Source organism: Gadus morhua, chromosome 18 (assembly GCF_902167405.1).
Source record: "Gadus morhua chromosome 18, gadMor3.0, whole genome shotgun sequence".
NCBI classification, from domain to species: domain Eukaryota; kingdom Metazoa; phylum Chordata; class Actinopteri; order Gadiformes; family Gadidae; genus Gadus; species Gadus morhua.
The window spans coordinates 23,221,884-23,240,833 of record NC_044065.1 but is presented as its reverse complement, the minus strand read 5'-3'; the positions used below and the strand labels follow the sequence as shown (position 1 = coordinate 23,240,833).

Genomic DNA, 18,950 nt, shown 5'->3' with positions numbered 1-18,950 from the left:
CCGCCCTTTCCCTCCTTTCCTGTGTTATTAATTATAGACAGGTGAGATGGCCTCACCAAATCAATCAGGGAAGAGATATCCTAATTGCCTGCTTCTAAAATCAGTTAGGTGTAGTCAACTCAAACCATATTCTCACAGCACATTTCAATCACTAACAGCTGATAAATGGCTATGCCTTGCCTAACAAATGACACTGAAATAATAGCTCCAATAGCTCGTTTAACCGCACTATTCCCAGCTACCAACGTTCTGGGTTCAATCTCCAATCCACCTTCAGCAATCCATCCTTCAGCAAGATGCCACAAGTTCTACCTGCTCTTTAAAAGACATGTAGATGATAGAAACTTGATTTCAAGTCACTTTGGATAGAAGTGATTGACTAAATGGTAAAAACGACCAAGATGAGAAACAAACAAATTCCCCTTGGGGACGATGACCATTTTGACCTTCAATGACACAAATACCAATCAACCTTTTTTGTTGGCGGAGGCCAAGACATTGTTTAACAATTGATGAGTTAGGTTAGTTTCAAGATGGCGCCCTCTCCCCCTGCAGAATTGTTACAAAGCCGAAAGAGGAAGAAAAGAAAGGGGTTGGCGAAAAAAGAGTGCTGAATTACGCCAGAAACCATGTGAGAAAGAACTGAAACAAAAGGAAGCGTAGGTGTTAGAGAAGAAGAGAGCGATCGAGGATTAAAAAGACAAGCGTAGAGAGAACTGGTAAACGAGAGAAGATTCTCAATTTCATTTGTTTAAAAATAAAACTCTCCAAAACAAGCCGCCCCAACTCCAGCACCTCATGCCCAGAGCCCCCAGCCTTCCGCTGGGGGGCAACATGTGTTCACTGGTTAGTTGACACATGTTGGTTCAGGTCATTCAGTCACAACAGGTGTCTGTGTGTTTGTTTAGCATGCACAAGTCTGTGTGTGTTCCCTGTATGTTTGAATAAGGGGTGTGTTGCATACGTGCGTCTGAGTGTAAAAAGGCATCAGAGTGTGTGTGTCTGTCTATGGGATTGTACACGTGTGCATGGAAAGAATAAGGAAACGATAAAAATGGTAAGGGGTTAAATGAGGTGCGAAGTTATCAATCTGTCCCACAAAGAAATGGGAAAGAGAGAGAGAGATAGGGAAGAGAAAATGCTCCAGACATTTGATTCATGATATTGATTCAAGCAACCTGACACACAAAATAAAAACACTGAAAGCACACAAAGAAAGGGAGGGATAGAAAGAGAGAACCTTTTGCACTTACTCCTCTCGTCTGTCTCTCCTCCTTTTCTCCCCTTTTCCTCCCCTCTCCCCTCCTCTGATCTTCTCCTCCACTACTCCTCCTCTTCTCCTCCCCTAGTCCTCCTCTCTCCTACACTCCTTTGATCTCCTCATCCCCCCCTACTCCTCCTCTCTCCTCCACTCCTATGATCTTCTCCTCCTCCCCTACTCCTGCTCTCCTCCACTCCTATGATCTTCTACTCCTCCCCTACTTCTCTTCCCCAACTCCTCCTCTCCTCCAGTCGTCTGATCTTCTCTTCTCTCCTCCCCTACCCCACCTCTCCTCCTTTATCCTCCACTCTTCTCCTCCTCCTCTACTCCTCCTTTTCTCCACCCCTACTCCATCTCTCTCCTCCATTCCTCTGATCTTCTCTTCCTCCCCTACTCCTCTTCTCCTCTCCTACTCCTCCTCTCTACTCTTCCTCCCAGCCAGCAGGAGAACCAGCAGTTCTTTCAGCATTGATTCCTGGTTCTATTCACAAACGCAAACACATCAATACAAATATCCTTCGAAAAGATGCACAGATTGCATCACCATGCCACACACACACACACACACACACACACAAATGCACACACACAAACACACACACACACACACACTCACGCACACACACACACACACACACACACACACACACACACACACACACACACACACACACACACACACACACACACACACACACACACACATACACACTTGTGTCGTCAACATTTTATATACATGAATTATGTAAATAAGTTACAATTAGAATCTGTGCATCGAAGACGTAATGTTTGCATCTCTAAAAACATCTTTCCTTCATGATGTCCATTAAGGCGAATATCCCCCTAGTTTCTGTCCTCTTTCGACACATGACCCCTCGATGGGAAGAGAGGGAAGAGAAGAAGAAAGAGAGTAAGGAAGAAAGGGGAGGGGAAAATTGAGAGCAAGAGATAGAGAGAGGGAGAGAGAGTAAGGAGGAAAGGGGAGAGAGAGAGAGAGAGAGGAGAGAGAGAGTGTGGAGGAAAGGGGAGAGAGAGAGAGAGAGAGAGAGAGAGAGAGAGAGAGAGAGAGAGAGAGAGAGAGAGAGAGAGAGAGAGAGAGAGAGAGAGAGAGAGAGAGAGGAGGAAAAAGAAGAGAGGGAGTGTGGGCATCAAACAATTCATGACCACACACACACACACACACACACACACACACACACACACACACACACACACACACACACACACACACACACACACACACACACACACACACACACACACATACACACACACACACACACACAGCTTTGCGGTTATCGATGGTTAGTAATTGAGCCAGCAGGGAGCTCTTCATGGTAAGAGCCACGCTGTGATGTGTGTGTGTGTGTGTGTGTGTGTGTGTGTGTGTGTGTGTGTGTGTGTGTGTGTGTGTGTTCCTGTGTGTACTCATGCGTGCGTGTCGGGAAACATTCAATACAAGGGGAGGATCAATGGTCAAAACACAACGCTGCTGCAGGCTCAAAACAGCGGTGTGTGTGTGTGTGTGTGTGAGTTTGGTGTGTGTGTATGATGTGTGTGTGTGTGTATGGTGTGTGCGTGTGTGTGTGTGTGTGTGTGTGTGAGTAACCGGCAGCATAACCAGCACGCTGGTCTGTGGAGCGATCCTCTACCCTCCAACACTGCACGCATCGAAGGGCTCAGTGAAGGTGGACAGACAAAGTGGACGAGTCGCGGAGAAGGACGCCAAGGGGCGCGAAACTCAAGAGGATAGCTTCCTGTAACTCTTTGATTAGTTTCAATCAAACAAGCCTCAATTAAAACCCTGTGGACTTTGTCTCGATTCCCCTGACCGTGACCTGTAGGCCTGTACGTCACTACTGACCAGGAAGTGACGTCACACCCCTTTCATAACTTTAACCTGCTTCATCTGAACCAATTCATCAATCGGAATCGTGTGAATTTAACTTCGCTAAGAAAAAGGTTACCCCCGTTTACTATACACCCCCGTTTACATCCATCATGATTGAGGGGCAATAGAGCCCCTCAATCATGGTGAGTAAAATGGATAATTGGCCAAATGGGAAAAACCAATGGTAGGCTATGATGAAGTTAATTCATGTACAGACTTTTAGAAGAACGCCCGCCAGCCAACCTCATTATGGCCTACAGGATGTCATTTTGTGCCATGAAATCCAAGACAAAAATCTTGACAGGATTACAATTAAACAAAAATCGAAGAACATGAAAATACAGGTGGTTCAAAAGAAATGGTTGTGTATTAAATACATCTTCATGTTTAATTGTCGTTAACCATTCCACATTCCCTAACGTTCTCATCTAGTGCGTAGGAGTAAGTGTGGGTCTCACTGGGTCAGTCACAGGTCAACTGCTTCAACGTTAAATCCACAACTCCGATCAATCAACATAACTAGGTGGAAGATAAACAAATTAAATCAGGCAGTTTTTAAGCAAGTCAGTGTATTGTTGGTGACAGTAGTTTGAATCCCGGTGCTCTGCCTTTACGCTGAAAGGCGCGCGCCTCCGTCTGTTGGCTCGTGCGTCCTTTGGCACATGGGCAGTTGAAGTCCCAAACTGAGAGAATAAACCCTTTCTCCTTCTTGATCTCCACTCTTTTCTCTCCAACCCCTTTCTCCTGTTCCTTTCAGCTCCTGTCACTAATCACTGAGAGCGATACTAGTTGGGCCTGTTGCCTCTTCCCCTCGTGGTTCCGCTCTGACAGGCGTGCATGTGCCCCAATTTACCCCATGTGCGTGCGGTGGGCGTGGGGTGCTGGAGGGTTTGAAGGCGCGCCTGCGGCCACGCTGTGGTTTCAATGAGCCGCTTCATTAGGTTTAATAACCGGAGTGCGCCAACAACTGTCACCGGTGACATACCACACACAAACGTACACACATACACAGAAATACACACACACACACACACACACACACACACACACACACACACACACACACACACACACACACACACACACACACACGCATGCATGCACACACACACATACACAAGTGCACACGCACACACACACGCCCAAGCACACACACCAACACACTTTCCACGTGTTCCAGAATGTGGAGATAAACCCAATGTGGTGCAGCTCAGCAGGGTTCCTGATGGCAGTATGGGCTCTATTATGTTTCATATCCATGCCCATCCGTCTGTTTGTTTATGGACATGCTGGGTCTTTTTAAAGCCAGAATACTTGGCAGAATGGTGGATGATGAGAGACAGAAGCCCACGGACCCCCCGCTGCTGAAGTCACGACACGCCGCTGAATCAGATTAAATTGGATCGGATTAGATCGCGCGCAGCGGATATGTGGCCAATTACTGTCACTCATCTTCGTGCAACTTTTTTGGGGGAAGAGTTGGGGTTTGGACTCGTAATTGAGTTTTTTAACATTTACCCTTACCGTGAGGACAGATCAGTGGTCCCCTGGTCACCAGGCCCATCAGACCTCTGGTCACTGGTCACCAGGCCTATCAGACCTCTGGTCACTGGTCACCAGGACTATCAGACCTCTGGTCCCTGGTCACCATGCCTATCAGAAAAAAAAATGAATAATGTCCAATTAAAGGTTCCACAATTTGGCATGATACTAAAAAAAGTTAACAAAAAATAAAAACATATTTACTAAGGGTCGTATTCAACCCCTTTCAAATATTAGGGCTCATAACCCAACCATCCATCATCTAACTTTGTATCAAATCAATATTGTCTGTAAAGACGGTAAGTGTTTGAAGACCCTCCCTTTCAGTGTTTGAAGGACATCCCTCTCAGTGTTTGAATACCCTCGCTATCCATGGCCGTTCAGTGAGACGCGGCTAATCCCCTTTTGATGAACTTGGTTAATGGACCTCCCGTCGCGGTTTTATCAGGCTGGGGCTCTTTGGCCGAGTTCATTATAGGAGCACACGACCCTCACCACGCCCAGCAGCATCCAACAAATCCCCCCCCCCCCCTCCCAGCCCTTTTTGCGCTTTGCGCGCGTTTGAATAAATTCAATGCGCTGCTGCCCAACCCACCAAACACATCCCGACCACCACTTGAAGTTCTTCGGCCTGTTCCATACCAGGTGTTGGGTTAGATCCTGTTACAGAACAGGTGTTGGTGAAGTTCCTGGTCTGTTGTCGGACCTCTGAAGGTGTTGTATCGCAGCCATGCCGCTGAGCCGCGGAGCTCTCTTCCCGCCCTACGTCTCCAGGGACCCTGCCCCCGGCGCCAGGAGCCCGTGCCGCTGTAAGATGTCGCTGGGTCTTTCCGGAGCCGCGGGGCTCTCCTCCAGCCTCCAGGCGCTGATGCAGCTGGGCGAGGAGCGGGCACGGGAGGAGCGCCAAGGGGGTCCCGCCTGCGGACACGGCGACACGCCGGGCGCTATGGTGGAGCTAAGGATCGGACCGGTGGGGGCCCTGCGGTACCTGGAGCCGGACAGGGGCGGGCTGGAGCGCGCGCAGAGGCGACGCCGTCTCGCGGCCAACGCTCGTGAGAGGAGGAGGATGCTCGGGCTGAACGTGGCATTCGACCGTCTGCGGAGCGTCGTCCCGGAGAGCGACCGGAGGCTGTCCAAGGCAGAGACCCTCCAGATGGCGCAGATCTACATCAACACGCTCAGCGAGCTGCTCCAGGACGAGGGGCCCTCCCTGACCGCCCTGTCGGCCCGGGACCCTGCAGGGGGCCCGGCGGGGCACGCTGCGGGGGGGCAGAGCTTGTACTCAACTGCGGTCTGCAGAGGCAGCGAGATGAAGAAGGATGGAAGGTACTGCAGCGGCGGCCAATTGGATAGAACCAACGGGACCAAATGAACTACAGACTAAAACAAGACTTATTTATTGACATTTATGATTATTTTGTTTTGTGTGAATGAGTGGTTTCCTCATGATGTAGCATTTTATTCTGTTGTAAATCCGTGATTCACAACCTGTTTTTTTGTTTCAACATGTAATAAATGATAACAGTTTATGATAACAATCAATTAAAAAATAGATTTGTCTGTTATAAAAATCATCAGAAAAGTAAAAAAAAATATTTGTAGCAGTTTTTAATTGTTTCTAAAAGGATGTAAAGGAAAGCAAAGACAGCTTTCTGGACATTGAGACAGAAAATTTGGTTCTGCTTCTGCACTGAGCTCTGACTGACTGACTGACTGACTGACTGACTGTCTGTCTGTCTGTCTGTCGAAACGAAACAATGGAAAATATTACGTTTCAATATGAGTCCCATTCAGAAAAGCAGGGTCTACTACTCTAGATTTTGTTTTCTTTCCGTAAGAAACCTATTTGCACGTATGTACACACCGTTCCGTTCATTCCTCCAGATGTGAATAAAGTTGTGCAATATTATGTAAAGGGGAACAAGGAGTTTTGTTTGGATCACAGAGAGGCTCTGCGGGTCGGGGTTCTCGTGTTTGGAAGTGGACGACAGGAGAGTCAGAAATCAAATAAATGAGGGTGACGGGTCAGAGAACAACACAATACCTGTGTGGGAGAGGGCCAATATAAATAAAAACAGTTTTAAAGTATATGTTGTGGCCAAACTAATCTCCAAAACGTATTTCTCAAATCCTTCAAACCCAAAAAGTTTGACATTAGACTATACATTTCTAGAGCTCCGTTTCTGTTTTAGTGTTTTAAATCAAGTCTTGAAATTGTAGGACTGCAATGGGATTTATTTTGAAGTATTTGGGATAAGGAATCGTTCTTTGGTTTAGACGGGGGATTACAAAGGACATCTCCCAGTTTGGTAGTGGTGTCGGGAGACGATGGGCGAGGGCATAAAGGACCACTCCACCACCCTCCACCTGCTGGAGGTCATTGGACCTCCACCTGGACGGAAGGTGGAGGAGACGGCACAACCACCCCCAGATGCTCCAGATATCGGTCACTCGGAAGTTGGACTTGTGTCCTGCTGTGCCGATATCACACTATGGAGAGAGAGAGCGAGGGAGAGAGATGGGTAGAAAGAGAGTAATAGAGAGAGAGCAAAAGTGGGTGAAGGGATGGATATAGATAGGTGGACAGGAACAGAGATAGAATGAAGATAGGAAGGTCAGTAATCACACACACACACACACACACACACACACACACACACACACACACACACACACACACACACACACACACACACACACACACACACACACACACACACACACACACACACAAATGTGTGCACTATTCATGCATTAAGATGTAGAGAGAATCTCAACAAATCCCTTCCAATGAGACCTACTGCTTAGTAAAGTCCTGAGGTGGTTCTGCAAGTGGAGCGTCAGAGTGGAGGATAGATCAGATGGTCTGAGGTCTCAATGAACAGGAAGATTCATTGGGATCCGCTCCGTGAATGAGAAGTGTCAGACGCCTGGCACCCATTAGTACACATTCCAAAGGATTGGTTTAGACCAGGGGTGGGCAATTATCTTTCTTGGGGGCCACATAAGAAATTCCCAATACCTCTGAGGGCCGGGGAAATTATATCATATCTTAAAGGGAAATTTCACTAATTTCCATTAAGTTTTGTATCGTTATAAACCCACTCATATTTTTGAATGGTTGTGCATCATTCCCTTATTTTCTGGAGAGACTTGAGAGATCCGTATCGATCCCCAATACTTCCTGTTTAAGATGACGCAATATGACGATTTTTCCGTAGAAGTAAATAGGAAGTGTAAGAGGGGAGGATTCTCGTAAGACTACAAGCAATAGTCCCACCCCCCGATAGGGGGTGGGACCCACTGACGCTACAGACCTTTTAGAGCAGTGCCAGTGGGTGGGAATTCACCAGCAGAAACTAACATCCACAGCGTCTGAAGCTAAGCTAACAGAGGCTGTTGATAAAACTGAGGTACAATGGCGGAAGGTACTGGATCTGACATAGAAGATGGGGATTTTGAAGATCTGATGCTCGAATCAGATGTTTGTGGCTACCTCTACGAGCCGCAATATAGCGACGAGCAGCTGAAGCTGATAGAGGAATAGGAGGGGGCTGCGGCTGCTATAGCCGAGGCAGAAGACCTGCCTGTCGCGGACGAGGAGCCCGGAATGGCTCGAGCTGGGGCGGATTGGTGGTGCCTTTGCTCTCACTGTGCGCCTATGGACACAGAGTTGGAGTCCGTCTGCTGCAAAGAATTTGAAAGATGTCGATTTCTTCTGGACGAAATCTCGGAATCAGACGAGGACACGGACATATGTGTTGTGGAGCATCCTACTTTCGCACCGCATATGGACAGCGGCGTCCTGGACACTTATTTCAGAATCCTAAAGGTGAACTGGAAACGTCAGCCAAAGCCGGCAGGCACGAACGGACGTCTGACTGTAAAGTGAGTGTTTTATTTTCTTCCCGTTACTATCGTGGCATGTTAACTGCATAAAGACCATCTATCGCTAACTGTCTGCTCAATGTTTTTGTCTAGACAATATCGCCTAACGGCCTACCGACACTTTCTGGAATGGGTCCTGCAAGGCGAGAGATTGGGCAGAGGCTGTCGGGTCGTTTTACCTCCTTGCAGACCATCCGACAAAAGTATCCAGCAAGGAGCTGACGACGCTCAGGAGGAACTATGAGTTTCATTGTTTACATTTTTTTTTGTTTATTTCTTGAAGTAAACGGTTCAAATTCACGTTGTTGTAGTCCTTAGCTGCAAACCTTCTTCAGTTTTATGGCTTCCATGGCTGTTCTTCTCCAAACTTTGGATGATTGATAGCCTGTAGCCACTGTTTGCAACACTCCAAATCTCTTGTTGGTAGGCCATGAAAACCTACTGCTTGTCCTTTCCTTGTCCTGATTGAACATCCCGGCACCACGCAAAAGCTCACCATTTCAAAAGAAATAAAAAACGAGGACCAATTCACTGAGTTCACCAACTAATACTATTCACTAGAAATGTTGTGTGAATTGTTTTTCAAGCAGTCTTGCGGTATCAGCTTGGAAGATGGAACAGTGAGGTGTCCGATAGGCGGAGATCAGCGGGAGTGGCCAGCGAAGCTGTGCATTGTGGTGCATGGTGGGAGTTGTTGTCTTCAATCTACAAGCGCCAAAAAGTCACTTTCTGCCTATTCTCGGTCAAGACGGCACCAAATTAGAATTTTATTTTATTATTCGACTACATATAGGACCCAATTTCAATACATATTCATGCCTCCACCGGTGAAATGCTCCTTTAACCATCAGATTGGATTATAGAAAATATACTGCTGTAACTCTTTTTAAGCATTTGTATTTACAATTCATTCCAAATGAATACGATTAAAATGATTGAATTCACCGTCTAAACAGAATTACAAATTGTAAAGATTTGTTTACAAATAACTATACATTTAATCGTGAATATATTTTGAGTATACATTTTTAAACCTATCTGTTTCTTTACCAAGTGCACTGATAATGTAGGGTAGGCCTTACAACCCACACATATACAGCTGACAGGTGTTCATCACTGAGAGTGGATCTTTATCTGGACTTGTTATATTTCATCGATGAGAAACTTGAACGACACTTGGTAAACAACCGCATGCTCCTCATCATGATCATTCGCGCACAGGCAGTTTTTACAATAAAAGCCCTTGTCCTTTTCTGATGCGAAACTACTTACAAGCAGTTTTCACAATAAAAGTTGTAAAGTAAATACAATCGCGCAACATCATGGGTTGACGTATTAGTGGGGGATTACTCTGCCGATCTCAAAAAAGCTGATTATATTTCACCAAACATCGACTAGTGCTATGATAGAACCGATCTCGAACAGCTTGCTGTTTTTGAGTGTTTTTTTTAAAGTCTTTTCGGGAGGAGTTGCTAAGTTTGAGCTCATGCAGTGTTCATTTTTGTGGCGAATAATTTTCTTCATAGTTTTCGTCAACGACATTTTTCACTGATTAATAAAAATGAAATTATGACTAAAACCATGACGATATCTATCCGATATCTACATATCTACACTTTCGTCAACAAATAAAAATGAGACGAAATGGTAGTGGGATGATTTGGGAAGAGATGCAATCAGAACTCATTTCTTGAGTCCGACTTGTCTACTAGCAGGCACTTGCCGCTTAAAATAACAATGTTAACCGCTGAAAGAAATAGAAGGACAGATATATACATTTTACCTTGATGATAAGGAGAACAAGACGGTTTGTATACCGTTTGGGGCAACGATCACTGGAAAAAACACTGCAAACTTGAAGCGACATTTGGAGACCAGTTGTCCTGAAATTCATGTGAAGGTAAGCACACTTTTCCCTTTCAAACTAATGTTATTTTATCAGCTAACACAAACTGGTTTGTTTTTGCTTACGCTATTTCATCAGCGAAAACAAACTGGTGTGTTTCGCTGATGTCATTTCATCAGCTAAAACCAACTGGTAAAAACTTGAAATACAAAACAAGCTAAAAGTAGCTAAAAGCTAAAAATACCACCATTGTCCTGTAACCTGACTGGAGCTCCGTGCTGCAGAACACCGGGACAAAAACACTGACTCATCACAGACAGTATGACAATAACATCCACAACACAGGATTCACACAGGTTTCTGTGTCATGAGAAATACTTTTAGACTACTAATGTTTAAAAATAAAAAGCTATCTATAGGGCCGTAGCCCAACTTAGTGGAAGAGCCGAGCAACAGATAGCCACGCTTACATACAGTAACGTTATTATGACTGGAGATAGGAGCAGCAATGTAGTATAGAGACAACTTGGAGCTGTATGTGCGCGTGTGTATGAGTTAGAGACGGGAGTGGATGGGAGAAAGAAAAATCTGTACTTGATCTCCCCCCCCCCCCCCGGGCCCCCCCTTATTCTACTTCACAGATACAGAAGACCTCCGACAAGGACAGGCCACGGAGTGCAAATAACCAGCCAAACATTTCATCAGCTCTTCTAAGTGCTTCAAAATAAAAAAAGCAACACAAAACAACAACTGACCAAGGAGGACGCCATAATGGATTGGACGCACCAGTCAGAATGATTTGGGATGAGGACTTTCTTTTAATGGGGGAGAATGAGATAGGAGGCTGACTGTTCCTAAAAAAATCTAGCTAGACAATCTCATCGACAAACAATATGAAGATGAAAGACAGAAATGTTCAAAGAAATTGCCTGCTGCCTGAAAACTATCTATTGGCACCAGTGTTGGTAATAACGCAGTTTAAAAGAACGGCGTTAGGTAACGCCGTTCTTTCAGTAATGGTGTAATCTAACTAATTACTATTTCGGTCGTTACAACGCCATTGCCGTTACTGTACGATACATGCAGTGCGTAACTATGAATTAATTGAATAAACTGCGTAATCCAAACGCACCCTTGGCTCAAACCCAAACTGCCAGTGAGGAGGAGACCGGGTGGGTTAACAACGAGATAAGCGATTATGATAGGCTAAGGCAGAGTAATTTTTCATGGTAGCCAATCGGAGCCAGTGTTTTTACACACAAGCCAGGACACATGGCGCCACACACACACGCAAACGCACTCACCAGAGTGATAGATATAACAGAGTGTTATGGAGTTAGAATCATGCCAAAACCCTGCACACACGCAAAACGTGTTTTGCTCACGCACAATGATTCACACTAGGGCTGGGATAAACGATTAATCTAGCGATTATTTTTTCGATGCATCGATTAATCGAACGATAAATTTTTTCAGTCCGATTCGATTTCGATTCGATTCGATTATCGATTATCTCCCCTTTAATTGACTAATAGCAATTTATACATGTTGATTTACATATCTGAATGAAAAAAATATGAATTCCTTAACATTTCAATACATGTTTATTGCCTTTAAATTCCAAAATAAAAAATGCAAAGTAATGCATTCTACGGTGCTCGGTCATCTGCAGCTGCTACCGGGTGGCGCCTCTTCAGGTGCTGGTGAATTGCCGTGGTGCTAGAATGGAAAGTCATCTCCATTTTGCAAAGGCGACATATCACAGAATCGTTTCCTTTTGCATTAAATAATTCCCATACTTTAGAGGAGCGAGTGCGTGGCGCCTTGCACTTATGAAAGTCTGAGGAGCCACTCGCGTTGCTACTACGCTCCGGCGCCGCCCATCTTTTTTATTTATTTTTAATCGATGCGCATTTTTCCGTCGTCGTTATTTATGCGTCGACGTCATTGATTACGTCGACGCGTCGTCCCAGCACTAATTCACACACAAGCTCAGTGTGGTTTGCAAATACAAAACATCATTCACAAACTAATGCATTTTGCTTCAGAAACAAATACAGTATGTTTTACACAAAGTACAACAAAAAAATCCTTCAAGTACACAAAACAATTCTACAAGTACGGAACACGAAAGCTGCGCATGGATCGGAATGCATTTGCGCACGGATCGGAATGCATTTGCACACGGATCGGAATGCATTTGCGCACGGATCAACAAGGCGGAAAATTTGTGCCAAAAGTCACGTGACAAATAAATGTCCTGTGATTCACACTACACAACAGCAGGGGGCGCTGTTGAGTCAGTTTAAGGCCGCCAGGACGATCTTTTTTTCTCCCCAAAATCTTTATTTGATGCCGGCCAACCGTGTGTGGATTCTATGGAAGGCCAAGAAGGCCACTAACTGGCCCTAGAATGGCGCGGTAAAAGTGCTAAACCGCACGGAAACCGTACGGAATCCGTGCGGTTTGGCAGGAACAACGCCACCTGTTGTTGTGTAGTGTGAATCACAGAACATTTGTTTGTCACGTGACTTTTGGCACTAATTTTCCGCCTTGCTGATCCGTGCGCAAATGCATTCCGATCTGTGCGCAAATGCATTCCGATCCACGCGCAGCTTTCGTGTTCCGTACTTGTAGAATTGTTTTGTGTACTTGAAGGATTTTTTTTTGTACTTTGTGTAAAACATACTGTATTTGTTTCTGAAGCAAAATGCATTAGTTTGTGAATGATGTTTTGTATTTGCAAACCACACTGAGCGTGCGTGTGAATCGTTATGCATGAGCAAAACACGTTTTGCGTGTGTGCAGGGTTTTGGCATTATTCTAACTCCATAGAGTGGCGAAACTTCCATTGGACTCCGTTGTAGCGTTTTTTGCATGGACGTATTATAGAATGGACTACGGATTCCAAAATGGCGCCTATTCATTCCTATGTAAACTGCTCAGTGGCGCAGGGCAACATCAAGGAGCGATATGCTTCCGCATCATGGGTCTATGGCTACACCCTATTTCATGACGTACCGGATGCAGAAATATAGAACGCATGCCCATCCCCCCACTCCGGTCCAACAACAATATAAAATCATACCGTAACGCACCTGTTCTTTGTCTTTGGATCTTTTGAATAAATGGATCAATACGATGAATCACAATGATCGCAAGCAGAGGACCGTGAGAGTTATTGAGCAGCATGAACCAGTCCAAAAATCTGACACGTTAACGGAGCACTGAACTAGGCCCTCTCGGATGCCATTTGCTTCACTACGACTCTTTCAGCTGCACACCCCTCTTCCCCAGCAAAAAATAATTTGAGATAACGGCTAATAAAACGTAATTTTTTTTAGGACATGGTATGAAGGTAATTATGAGCCTTTGATTGACATCCAGACATTTTTTGCGGCGACACATTCCTGTTCCCCACTTGTATTGGAGTGAACGGAGATATCTACTTCTGGGTCCCATGATTTGAGGGATCCGTCCACAGCCCGCTTAAACAGCTGCAATACCAGGCTTGGCCTCTGAGCACTGGTGGATTGCGGAAGTATGCAGTGTTCCTGGGGGCTTGGTTTTTTGCCGCCTACTTCCGGGGTATGGAGCCTCGCCTAGTTCCAAAACATCCATTTACGGCGAAGGAGATCATTCATTAGGTGAGTGCTGCATGCAGTGCTCGACTATTGTTCTTCTTAGGTTTTATTCTTTCTAAATTTGTAAATTTCTTTATTATTCTCTGCAAACTGGGACCTTATCTCCTTCCTCAATTTTTCACCTAGAGACTCCATTCAAATTTCTAAATAGGCCTACTCAGAATAGCTTGGAATCACACGCTTCTTTTCAGATTTTTTTAAAGGAGACATATTATACCACCAGGCAGGGGCGGAGTGGGACACTAATAGCCACCGGGAGAATCCCCCCCCCCCCCCCCCCCCCCCCCCCGGCAACAAAGTTTTTTTTGTTTGTTTTTTCAGTAATAAAAAAAATATCGGTAAAAATGAATGATATAATTATAATTAAGAAAATACAAATGTGTAAAATAGGCCACAGTTCTGCTGTGTGCGGAAGAGAATTGGCGCACTTCCTTACAAGACCGGTAACCATAGCAACGCCGGTAAACAAAAGCAAGCAACCACGAACTTGCTTGCCTTCTCCGTCTGACGTGTCTTTAGGGTCATGCCATTAGACGTGGGGCCGCCCATATATCCCCCTACATTTCCGAAAATGGACTTGCCCTGCAAGCTGTTTATTGGATAAACGCATTTCCCAATCCCAGGAGTCTTTGCTCCATTCTACGTCAATTCAAGAACAAACAAATTAAAGTAAACTGTAGTTCGTATTATTTATTTATGGCTATGAAAGTTCTGTAACGCCTGAATAATGAAGAATTAAATGAAGTAAAAAAAAGACATATTGTTTATTTCGGGGATTTTCACGGCGTCTTGACAGGGAATAAATTATGCTCAGGGCCGGCTTGCAGACGCTTCGCGGACGCTCACAACTGTGGGCCGGTCCAACTGCCTTCGCAGGCCGCTACACAATTGCGGGCCGGTCCACCTGACCTGGCTGGCCGGCCGGCCGACCGGTAAATCTCCCGATCGTCCCGACGGCCACTCCGCCTCTGCCACCAAGTGTGAGTGTGATTAGCCTTACAAGCCGTTTCGGAAATCTGCCCCATATGACATCATCAGTGGGCGTGTCCACCTAGATCGGTGCTGGATAGATCAGTCTACCAGCCTACCGAGTGGACTGAAGTAAACCTTGCTCATAAATGCAGCACAGAACTAGGTGGACACAACCTCTAGTGATGTCATATTGGGCAAATATTCAAAACGGCCAAGTAAGGCTAATCACACTCACACCTGGTGGTATAATATGTCCCCTATCTACACACTTGTATCTTCCATAATATCTGAACGGAATTTCGATTCATTTAAACTTTCTTCAGAATCACAGTTTTAGTTTCATGCCGCTTCGTTTTCAGCTGTTTTCATTGAAGACGTCTGCCAATTCTGATACACCTACTTCTGATACACATCACAGTTTTAGTTTCATACCGCTTCGTTCGTCTTTTGGCCGTCATATATGTGGCGGCTGGTGATCAAAAATTGACAGTGGGTCTGGGGTTCCCCCCCCCATCATAAAAAAAAAAAAATTAATATATTTGATTTCCTGTATTCTGGTGCATTTTGGGGATGGCCACTACCTACCTACTATTCATTCAGATTCATAGCCTACATCTTGACTTGCAGGGCCTGGACAAGCTTACACTGCATATACAGACCTACTTTATGTCCATTCCACCAGCCATTCCTATTTGACCCATTGTTATTCGGATATTGAGACCAATCATGATCACTGCCCTATTGCGTCCATTTTTGGGGGGTCTCAATGTCTACTTCAAATGCAGTTAGAAATATGGGACAGTTGCTTAAAGGTTGGGTAGGTGATTCGCTTTTTGGCCATTTTTGCAAAATTACTTGAAATCCTTATCATAACCCGCTTACAGCCACTGAGTTAGAAATACTGACATGAAAATTAAACAAGTCAATCATCTGTGGAACGGGCAGGGCTCGAAAAACTCCAGCCAATCATTTCCATTGCCACCGAGTTGCATTGGACAGTAAGTACGTCAATCAAACGGTCGTACTGCACTCCCCCTCCCCCGCGCGCGACCCCTACGTGCAGTACTCGTGACCCAGAGATCGTGACCCAGAGCAAGCTCCTGTTTGTTGTTATCAGGGGTGGACTGGCCATCTGGCATACCGGGCATCGTCCCGGTGGGCCGTTGACCCAATGTGGGCCGGTCCGGTCCGCTATGTTTTTTTTTTTTCTCTCTCTCTAAATTCCCTCCAATTGGGCCAGCCAATGGGCAACAGAGGGCTAGCAGTGTGTGGCCAGCATCGACACATATTATTGGTCTATGTTTGTCATTGTCAATCCATCATTGGCTGACTGGCTCAGAGAGCCCCGACAGTGCTGTCAATCACAACAGAAACCAGGGTGGGCTGGACCTCATGGCATGGGCCGGAGTCGTGGGAGTCGGGACGGAGCTGAAAATGGATAAGCGTAAGAAACGCCCGGGTGGCACTGAAAAACTGCGGTGGAAGCTGCTAAATGTTCAAATTTTACAGACCTATTTGGTGCCGGGGTCAACACCCCAGCTTGTGCTGCCGGGCCGGGAGACGAGCGAGTGGAGGCATATAGTTTTGATAGGCCAATATGTAAAGCGTCTTAGAGTACCATATTAAGCGCTATATAAATTTAATTTATTATTATTATTATTATATGCTAAGTAACGTTAGCCTGGGGCTAGCTAGGCTACATTTTGAGACATTTTTACATTGAATGTGTTGTGACCTAATTAAATACTTGTGACAACATATTAGCCCAGAGTTGAAGGGCTGTGACTGTTGGTAGTTGTGGTTGATTTTGTTTAAATATGCCGAATTGTGATATTATGGGTTATTATTGTTCAGATGATTTAGTTAAGGTAGCTAACAGCTTCTAACGTCAGCAGTCTCTTATTGCCATAGCATCAGTAAACATTGACATGGACTAATGAGCTGTAAATGGAGATGCAGAATCATGCTGTATTGTAAATACAGATGAGATACTTTGAATTTTAGCACAAAATACAAGTAAACCTATAGGAAATAATTTGTTTAATTTGCAATATTTGCCATTGAATTTATTGTAATCTTTCAATTAATTGATTGTTTACTGAGGTAATGACTATTACATGTGGTGAGAGGAATGCAATATGTATGTTTAAAGGTTTATGTGAAGAAACATACTATATGTGTGATAAAGTGACAATTGGTAATTCATAAATGTCTCTTTATATTCTCTGCTACCATCATCTCCTGTCAAACAGGTTTTCCTGACCTAATAGAACTTCTTCTTCTTCTTCTTCGAGAGAGAGATTCGTCTTGACTTTGCGAGTTTACTATGCAACATGTTTCATCTCAGGTTGAAACAAAGGTTTATTTCCTGGTTGAAGATTTTCATATTGATGATTTTAATTTCAAACATCTGCATTTCTTTTAAGTTCAATGAACAGTTATGCAGGTAGGTCTTGGGGCTCTATTGAGACTTAAGTCATCCTTCATGACAGGTAAATTTGTTCACTAAGTGTCACTACGTCACAAAAAGTCTACATGGCTACATATACTTGTCACTCAGTACACAGATACTGAGTACAAGTTCTGTTTGCTGTTTCTTGCAGGTCATGAATTTGGTGAGGAGTGTAGCTGGCTGGCTGCGGACGAGGAAGTAGGGCAATATATATAAATATAACCATAAATAGAGAATTGATATTTTTTGTTTTTATCTATAGCTGTGTGAAAAAGTCTAATGTCTGATATGAGAATGCATATCTGTTCAGACCTGTAATTCATGTCTTAGACTTTTTCTCGCAGCTACAGATAAAAAACATTCAATTCTCTATTTATGTTTTCACAATGACTGAGTCACAGTTGAAACAAATGAGTTTCAGCTCTAATGCTGCTACTGTCTGTAATATGTTTCTATTTAGATTATTTGTCAGGATATTTTGTTATTATTGTCCGAGTCTGGTTTTAACTAATGCTGGGCTTACACAGGGATTAAAGTGAAAAAAAATCTTCTGACTGAAATTTTATTCGCGCTACAGCCAAGTCACGTGCAGTGTGTGAAACATGTTCCAGGTTAGGTTAATTGACACCTGCTTAAGAAATACAAATGTATAAGACGTCAGCACCAAATGCAGCCATCACGTTTAAATGCTCGACCAATACTGTTTTACAGGAGGAGGATTTTAAACAGCTGTTCTTTTGCATCTATTGCAATTTTTTTGTTGTCTTTTCAATTAGACTCTAAGATTTTTTTTTTGCAAAGCTTGTCTCATATTTTACTCTCTAAAAAAGGCTTGCCATCGTTCCCCGTTTCCGTCAGCCATGCCCATCTCCATTTATTTTTTTGTGTTTTATCAATATCCGATAAATCAGAGCCGTCAATCATTATAAGGGAGTTCATACTAGCTTAACTTTCGCTCTGACACTCAACACTAACACAACAAAGAGACGTAAGATGTGGCGCGAAAATGGTGTGTATATATATACATTTGTATATAATATATTTAATATATATTGAATATATAATCGGGATGTACATTCAAATGCTTGTGTTTTCAGTCAATTTTAACGGTAGACCTTTTAAATACTCACTATATAATTTGACAATTTTACCGGCGTTGACGTATGACGACATAATACACGCGTGTATTATGTCCATGTTCGAAACTGCATACTACCGTACTGCCGACTACATACTGCGCGGTATGTACTGTATACTGCATACTGAATGTGGGATTAAGTATGCAGTATACAGCAGACCGACTGCACCGCAGTATACAGTATGCAAGTTTCCCAGAATGCATTTCGCGGCAGCGGTAGCGGTAAAGCTGCTAAAAGCTGTTTTAATTCTTGCTTCAGTGCTGTTAATACATCACTTTCTTAAGTTTTAATATTTTTTTATGCGAGAAAGTACCT

General features: G+C 44.2%; 1 protein-coding gene across 1 annotated transcript; it reads left to right on the top strand.

Moving 5' to 3' along the window:
* Window positions 1-5,296: 5,296 nt before the first annotated feature.
* Window positions 5,297-6,607, top strand: LOC115531435 (protein atonal homolog 1-like). Its single transcript, XM_030340701.1, has one exon. The coding sequence runs from the start codon at window positions 5,425-5,427 to the stop codon at window positions 6,064-6,066; it is 642 nt and encodes a 213-aa protein (XP_030196561.1). The 5' UTR covers window positions 5,297-5,424; the 3' UTR covers window positions 6,067-6,607.
* Window positions 6,608-18,950: the final 12,343 nt, after the last annotated feature.